Source organism: Triticum urartu, chromosome 4 (assembly GCF_003073215.2).
Source record: "Triticum urartu cultivar G1812 chromosome 4, Tu2.1, whole genome shotgun sequence".
In the NCBI taxonomy this organism is placed as follows: domain Eukaryota; kingdom Viridiplantae; phylum Streptophyta; class Magnoliopsida; order Poales; family Poaceae; genus Triticum; species Triticum urartu.
Window position 1 is genome coordinate 502,633,576 of NC_053025.1, and position 8,612 is coordinate 502,642,187.

At 44.3% G+C, this 8,612-nt stretch overlaps 1 protein-coding gene across 1 annotated transcript; it reads right to left on the reverse strand.

The window, feature by feature from the left end:
* Positions 1–1,251: 1,251 nt before the first annotated feature.
* LOC125552292 (probable methionine--tRNA ligase) lies at positions 1,252–7,268 on the reverse strand. Its single transcript, XM_048715791.1, has 17 exons — positions 7,079–7,268; positions 6,822–6,966; positions 6,424–6,577; positions 6,186–6,341; positions 5,821–6,051; positions 5,605–5,748; positions 4,703–4,793; positions 3,690–3,796; positions 3,492–3,606; positions 3,200–3,318; positions 3,011–3,076; positions 2,800–2,928; positions 2,574–2,717; positions 2,378–2,504; positions 1,931–2,148; positions 1,737–1,838; positions 1,252–1,633 (listed from the first exon to the last, which is right to left on the reverse strand). Exons 1-17 carry the CDS (start codon positions 7,191–7,193, stop codon positions 1,403–1,405), a joined length of 2,394 nt encoding a protein of 797 aa, XP_048571748.1. The 5' UTR covers positions 7,194–7,268; the 3' UTR covers positions 1,252–1,402.
* Positions 7,269–8,612: the final 1,344 nt, after the last annotated feature.

Sequence of the window (8,612 nt, forward strand, 5' to 3'; positions counted from 1 at the left end):
TCCTCGACGATCCTATGCCATTTGTTGCAAGCCGCCTGGATGATCGCCCAATGGTTCGCCATGGCCTTGTCGCCGCGCTCCATGTGGATGGTGGCGAAGTAGGGGTCGACCAGTTTGCGCTCATCGAACGCCGTCTTGATCCGTCTCCAGTACGTGTCGGTGTTCCGATTCGAGCCGGTGATCAGATCGATGTTGACGGTCTTCCATGCTTCGCCGAGGCACTCATCTTCCTTGGACGTCCACTTGACGCGGGGCTCGCCCGGCCTGGCACTGGCCGCCCGCTTCTTCTTTCTTCCTTTCATCGCCGGCTCCATCTCCTCCTCCGCCTGTTCTTCCTCCTCCCCCTCCTCGGTGCCGTCGAGCTCGTCGTCCATGTCGACGGCGGTGTCCATTGTTTTGTCTTGCGTGTGGAACCCGGGGCAGGAGGAGGCGGCAACCGAGCCGCTCGTGATGATCTCGTCCATGTAAATGTCAGTGGCATCGGGGTTGCCGAACTGTGGCGTCGAGACGTGTGCGAAGGATAGAGCGCCCCGGCGCAGAGGCGGCGTCGGCGAGGCTGAGTACGCCGGTGGCAAGTAGCTGTACTGGGTGTGGAGGCCAACGGTGAACGCGGGGGAGGGAGTGCGTTGGTCGGTCTTCATGCCAGAGGGGGAGGCACACGGCGGCGCGCCATGCGGGGAGGTGATGTTGGGGTTGAAACTACCATGTGCATCGCCGTCGAAGTAGCCAGGCGAGGGTGCGTGCCCCCAAAGCGGCAGCGGCGGGGGGAAGTTGGCCGGGGATGCGACGTTCTGTTGGCTCCCCCACGTAGCTTGTGGGCAGTAGTGGCAGCGCGGATTCATCATCCCCACGTGAGACGTATCTGCCTGCTCCGCCGCTGCTGCGTCCCTGGCCTTCTTAGCGATGAGCCTATTCCGCCGGTCGATGATGACAGCCTCCCAGCGCTAAACCTCCGCCCTTCACTCAGCGTTGGACATGCCCGATGGTCTTGCCATCAGCTTCCTTTGGTTCGGCTGGGTGGAATCAGGAGTGGCAGTGCAGTGACAGCGAGGCGAGGAGCCAAATACTTCTTCGGCAGCATGGCAGGGCGGAAGGGGAAAACAATGAGGAAATGGAGGGAAAGGGGGAAAACGGCGGGAATAGGCCTGTCTGTCGCCTCACTGTTGAGCCGAAAGTACCCTCAAAAAGGGGGAGGGGGGGGGGGGGGGGGGGGGGGAGAGGGAGGGGGGGGGGGGGGGGGGGGGGGGGAGGTGACAAACAACAAGCGTTCTTCAATCACAACGGTGTGCAGAGCAGTGCTCGAAAGGCGTCAAATTTTTCAAAAAAAAAGAGTAAATCAGCAATATTAACTTCCAATGAAATCAGACAGCGATTCAGTCAGACTGCAGATTGGGCACTGTGCCTAGCGAATCTCCCCATTCGCTATCGTCTTGACCTTGCATACTCCAGCCGAAGTTGTGAATGGAACATCTTTGTAGCACGCCACCAGCTCACCGTTGCTGTGCAGATCAGCGGACAACTTCTCCCAGGTTTTGCTTTTGGCGTTAAGAGAAGCCTCGGGCTCACCAGAGAACCCGGCAAAGGTCACCCTTTCCCCAACAGCAGCGGATTCTGGAGGCTCAACCAACTCAACCTAAAATTTCAAATGTCAGTTTCCACAAACCGGAAGTGGCTGCTACTGTACATTCATGATGATTTATCAAACAAAGAGCACATGAGAGCCAAACGTTCCTTACCTTTGTATGGTCCTCATTCGATGCGGCCAAAACCATAGCATGTGATTTTATACCGCGCATTGCCACCGGTTTAAGATTGCAGAGCACACAAACTTTCCGGTTCTGCTCATTCGTACCATAAATTGCAAATTAGGGAGGTAGGACCAATCAGCATACCAATGTTGCGACTACAAATGATACTAAGAAAGACAGACCTGCATTTCTTCAAGAGGGATGAATTTGACAAGACCGCTAACCACTGTTCTTGGTGCCTCTTCTCCAACATCGATCTCTTCTATGTAAAGTGAATCAGCATCTGGATGCTTCTCTGCTTTTCTGATAAGCCCTACACGAATATCCAGCTTGGCAACTGAGACTTCCTCTGCTGTCTTTGATTTCGAACCACCAGATTGTTTCTTCTTTGAACTTCCCTCTGATACAAAAGCAAGAGAAAACTGGCCAATGAATTTCTAGAGTTATGAAACTGGTTCAGCAGAAGGTAAGAAAGACGGCGCACTCTGCACCAGTATTTTCAGGAAAACATACAAATTGCAGACAATTGAGCCACAAAGAGAAGCCTGTTTATAGATTGCCACAGAAAAAAAATAACTGTTCTCGCATGTAATTCACGCAAAAATATATAGCAAGAATTTCTTAAGTACCAGATAATTTTGTGCCCTTGAGCTTTTCAGCAACTTTCTTGGCCTCGGCATCAGCTTGTTCCTTCAAGATCCTTTCAGCTTGGCTGCCAGCGAATTTAATCCTAAACGCCTCGACTTGTTCGTCTTTCTGCATTATTGCTAAATATAAAAGCATGGCCAACTAACAAATTTCTTCTATCAAAATGCAAATACGCACCAGTTCCTTAAATAGAGGGACTGGCTTCCCTATTTTATGTCCCGCTGATACAAAATCCCAGGGTCTTTTTGCCTTGGCAGTTTCTCCTTTATCATCACAGAATGACAGATCTTCATCTGGGGACATATTTAATTGGTGCAGCACCTTAAGAAAGAAACATAAGAGTAAGCTCAGGCAAAGGGGGTCTATTAATAGAAACTCTGAAACATGAAAATGAGGATTATACTTCTCTAGAAAAGGAAGGCATAAAAGGCTCCAGCAGACAGGCAAGGAGATAAACAACACCAACTGAAGTTTTCATTACGATGGCACAGGTTGCTGGATCTTCCTTATAAAGCCTCCAAAACTGGCTCTCCTGTATTCAGCAAAGCAAAGATAAGATATAACAGTGCTATTTAAAAACACAAATGGAAACCAAGACAAAGAAATATATTTACTTGCAAATATGCATTTCCATCACTAGAAATCGCCATCGCACTCTTCAGTCCTTGTTTCAGTTTAACCTGTAGCGAAAGGAGTGAACATTCTATTTTAGATCCTTGTAGCTGGCACAATGAAATAACATAAAACTAGAGAGATAATGCAGGAACTTGTGCCATTTCACATGGTTCAAGTAAATGAATTACCTTCTCCATTGCTTCAAGATATTGTTCAACCCATTTATTAGTTTTTTCAGCAAGTGCATTGGTCAATGGATGTGACTCCGCATTAGGAGCATCAGGTATGATGGAGTCATATCCGCCTCCTACCAGAAAAGCAGATCAAAAATCAACTTAAACAAAAGTGTGGAAGATAAGGAATGATGATATAGTATGGCAGCGAATCACAGATAATCAAGATAAATTCTAAAACAAAGAAATCAACTGATAATCCTTCTAGACAGTTAGATGTCAGGTGCAAGATTCTCCAGTGACTAACCAGCTGGTTTGGCAACAAAGCTTAGCACACGGTTGATGAAGTTTCCCAGGTTGTTCAGCAACTCACTGTTCAATTTAGCTTGTAAATCAGCCCAAGTGAACAGTGTATCTGATACCTGAACACCCAAAACAGAAAAATATTGCAATCAATGCCATTATCAGATATTTTAAATCTATTGAACAAAATGTCTATACAAACCTCAGGACGGTTCATAAGCAAGTAGTATCGCCATACTTCAGACGGAATATTAGTAGTCTTCGCATCATTGCCAAAGACACCAATACCATGACTCTTGGAAAATTTTCCTATAGATGTGAGGAATATTTAGCTATTATCAAGGGAATAAACATACATAATGTGCCAATATCACATATGAATCTACTTCAGAGTAATTTGAATCAGGCCCATGCATAACAGTGTCTCGATCTTGCTGGAACATATCTTAGTCCATAAGACATATGTTTAGCCAAGCAAAAAGGATAAACAAACTAGAGTGCCATAACGGATTAACGGTATAACCCAATTTCTTCAAACCATTCATCCAATTTCATGCTAATATTCTCTGGTGGCAGAAGAACAAGGGAGCAGTGAGCATGACCCATAATGAAAACAGGGCTCATTGCTAAATACTCCCTCCGTTCCTAAATATAAGACCTTTTAGAGATTCCACTATGGACTACATCCGGATGTATATAGACATACTTTAGAGTGTAGATTCACTCATTTTGCTCCATATGTGGTCTATATTGAAATCTCTGAAAGGTCTTATATTTAGGAATGGAGGGAGTACAAAGCAATAATATAGGAACACAAACCTACACAGCTAGTCATTCTGGGCACCTGTGAAGAAAGAGAAGTGTTGAGGCTTGAGAAAGGTGTCGACTACTTCTGCAGCTTGAAGTGCATCACAATGCACCACAGCACACAGTGCAAGCATGGGCCAAATACTGGGCAGTGAGCAATATGTTCTGGTAAAAGAAATTGCATTCGGGAAGGCCAGGTCGATAAGCCTCTGCAATTGCAGGGGGTGTAAACAGAACGGGTATTTCTTTGGTGTAAATAGATGCAGCCGGATATGCTTTACTCATAAATCTCTAGAAAGCATAGGAATTTCAGCTCAAGTAAATAAGAAAGCAATAACCAAGTATGAATGACTAGCATGAACTGTGCACCAATCAAGCATTAGGTTCAAACAAAAATGTGGAAAGTACCTGCTTCATAGTTCAAATATTCAGTAACACTTATGGTCTTCATCATTGTCCAGTTTTCACCAGTTCCCAGTAGTGTTGAAGGGAACATGACCTGAAAGTTACCTTTAAACAAATAAGTACTTCATGGGAAAAAAGTACAGGCATTAAAAGAAAGTCAGTATACACATATGCTATCCATACATTTCAATACAGCTCGCATCAGACTGGCTTCTTAAAGGACTTTTTTCAATTTCAGAAAGTACTAATTACTTGAAACGAAAGCAACCTTTTATGAGGTATAACAGAAAATTCATGCCGGAATTAGCTAAAGCACATCAAATGCAACTGGCCCTCAAATAAATGGATCTGTGTGCTTGTAGCTCTTGCGTGATTTAACCATTGGTTATAAAATAAAACAAAATATCCTTATAAAAAATAATGTCAAACAATCACAGGACTCGACTGAATGGAGGGTCAAATATTCAGCAAGAAATCATAATCTGCATTTTTCAGTCGTATTTTGTGGTGAAAACATATCCACTCGTGGCTGGAAGTACTATTGTCCTGACTTGGCAGTTAAACAAAACTTTATTCACAAATATATGCACTAATATAGGGTATGTTTGGATGGTATCCAAAACCTACCCTACAAATTATTTGGTCATGGCCAAAACTTTGTTATTTGGTTGGATGGCTGATGACATTTTGGCTTGCCAATGCCTCTTTTGGTAACTCTAGTTCATCTTTCTTGCCATATTGCCCAACTCATGGGCAAGGAAAAGCTTGACCAAAATTTTGGCTAGCAAATTGTTTGGTATGTCTAACTTGGGCACAAACCAAACATGAAGCCAAATAACTACTAAATTTGTGCCAAAACAAAGCTTGAATGACTAAAGATGTTCACCATATCATAGGCATCATACCGTGTGAAATGGCACATTATCTTTACCCATGAACTGGAACAACTCTACATTATCAGGATCCTTCCACCACTTCTCCCAATCAGGCGTATATGATGCTGTGATAGATATGTATCCAATTGGTGCATCAAACCAGACATAAAACACCTGCAAAAAACAGAAATGAGATAAGATAAACGCATAACAGCAAAGATATATTCATATCTGATATGCCCAAACCTTGTCTTTATACTTCTCATGTGGAACAGGAACTCCCCATTTAAGATCTCTGGTGATACAGCGTTGCTTTAACCCTTCCTTCAACCATGCGTTTGTTGCTTGAATAGCATTTTGACTCCACATACCAGCTACTGAAGTGTTGTTAATATAGTTTACCAACTTATCACTCAATAGAGGAAGCTCCAGGAATAAGTGATCTGTGTCACGAATACGTGGAGCATTCTTACAGACCTGCAAAAAAGAAACAGCACAGGAAAATTCATCATATGCAGTTTCACGCGGCACACACCTCGTGTGCTCAGGTGAATCATAATGATACACCGAACACAACTAAATATGTTACAAAAAGTATTCTGTATGCTTACCTTACACTTTGGATCAATTAACTCAGTTGGGTTCAACAATTTGCTGCAGTTTTCACATTGATCACCCCTTGCTGCTTCATAGTTACAGCCTTCTGTCGGACATTTCCCCTCCACAAGCCTATCGGCTAAGAATCGCTCGCACGTGTCACAATAAAGCTGCAAAGCAGAAAAATATTGCATAACAGAAACAACATGTGGAGATGAATATATACAAGGTCGGGCAAGGAATTAGCTGTACCTGCTGCATGGTGTTCTCTGTGAGCCATTTGTTTTCCATCAGTTTATGGAAAATTGCCTGGCAGACTTCTGTCTGTTCAGGAGCGGACGTCCGCCCAAACTTGTCAAACTTTATGTCGAACCACTTGTAGACCTCGTCATGGATAACATGGTACCTGCATTTTCAGCCGGGAAAGCTTACTACGAATAAAATGCCTTCATTATTCATATGAACTATGGAAATTTTACTAACTAGGTGTATAGCATATCATAGGTTGATAACTGAAACTTTCGTGCGTATTTGTATGTGCGGCAATTCAAAGCAGTGTTGGATAGATTTCATAACGGTCGATTGCCGAATCCTGTACAAACAAACCAAAATTAAACTAAAAAGGCATCGAGAGGTGAAGGCTCTCTCACTTGTCGCAGATCTCCTTGGGCGAGCACTTCTCCTCCAAGGCCTTGGTCTCGGTGGCCGTCCCGTACTCGTCGGTGCCGCATATGTAGATGGCGTTGTACCCCCGCAGCCGGCAGTACCGCGCGAACACGTCGGCGCTGAGCACGCCTGCAGAACGCGACCAAAATCGAAACCATCAGAGAAGATAAAACCGGGGGCGAACAGCGAGAGCTCGAGGAAACAAAATTGTGGGAGATAGCACAGCAGAAGGGATGCTCACAGCCGATGATGTTCCCCAGGTGCGGGACGTTGTTGACATAGGGCAAAGCGCTGGTGATGAGTATGTTGCGGCGACCGGGGATCGGAAGCTTCGGCGGCGGCGGCGGTGACGCCATGGGGAGGGACGAGAGGGTTTAGCCGTTTAGGGTTAGGAGAATTAGCGATGGTTTTCTGTGAGTCACTGTCTCATTGGTCCCATTAAACTATGGGTCCCTCTGGCTCTGGGGCCTATATGGCAGGGAGACAGGCGTGCAGCGTGCTCCATCCAAGATTCTCGCAAAAGTAAAAGGCGTGCTCCATCCAATAGAACGAACGGGTGCTCCAGCCTTCAGACCAGGCAGTTGGAATCTTAAAGCTCCTCTTTTTGCACTCATGGTTATAAAATGTTGAACTGGACATTTTTTTCAGATTACTACTCCCTCCGTTCCAAAATATAGTGCTTCATTTTTTTCCATGCTTCAACTTTGATCATAAATTTAACCAACAAGACCGACTGCGACGAGAATACAAGATCGTTGGTTAAATTTATGGTTAAAGTTGTATCTTGGAAAACGTGAGCCACTATATTTTGGAATAAAGGGAGTATGATTCAAAAGGTTTCATATGGATTCTGGAGGATTATATTCCTATGATTTTTTCTATTTTTGTTGTTTAATTCATAGGGTTAAATTCTATAGAAAATCCATTTCAATACAATTTGTAGGAAAATTTTCATCCACTCAACCTTTATGCAAATGATTCTTTGTGTTTACTTTGGTGTAATCAAACAAATTTTGATAAATAAAAAACATATAGAATCTAAGTAGACATGTCATCTTAATCATGCGGGTTTTTTCGAAATCACTAACTAAGAAGTATTCCTTCGAAAGATCACTTCCACCTTGACAAGTTGCGACAAGTAGCGTGTTGCATGTGCACCACTTGTTGCAACCTCGGAGTTTTCTCTTTTTTGTGCATTCGTTTATTTAAAATGTTTAATCTCTTATACCGCGCGTCCATCATTTTCACCTCAAGATCTTCAAAACTAGATCCCGTGTTGATAGGTTTCGACAAACATTTTTTCACGAAAAAAATGAATCGGGAGCATTTTTTTCCTTTCTGAAAAGCCACTCATTTTTTCCCTTCCCGAAAAGACCAAAGCCAGGCGATCTGCGCTATGTCCGGACTCCCCCCAAGGAGGAGAAAGGCGAGGACGGCGAGTCGGCGACGAATCAGACAATTCCGACAGTGAGCAGATCCGACTAGATCCGTTCTGTGTTTTCGACCGCTACTGTCGCAAGGACGACGGGAAGAGCAAAGGCAAGGCAAGGTCGGCCATGGATGAACTTCTCCGGGCATCATTTTGTTTGTAGTTAACATGGCATGTCAAATGTTGGTAGTCCGATGACATGCATTTAGCTACGTACACTAATATGGATTTGCATGAGCTAATATAGATTTTAGTATTCGGTTTAGATGCATCCAGTTGTGGAGGAACAATTTTGTGTGATGCCCGGTCACTGTCCACAGGCGCGTCCGCGTACCTTTGTGTTGGA

Bases quoted from the DNA above. Each gene is read 5' to 3' on its own strand.
- LOC125552292 (XM_048715791.1), bottom strand. From the start codon at position 7,193: ATGGCGTCACCGCCGCCGCCGCCGAAGCTTCCGATCCCCGGTCGCCGC. The intron at 4,794-5,604 runs GTATGATGCCTA...GGTAACTTTCAG, and splicing joins ATAATGTGCCATTTCACACG to GTCATGTTCCCTTCAACACT. The intron at 3,797-4,702 runs GTACTTTCCACA...TCACATCTATAG, and splicing joins ATATTTGAACTATGAAGCAG to GAAAATTTTCCAAGAGTCAT.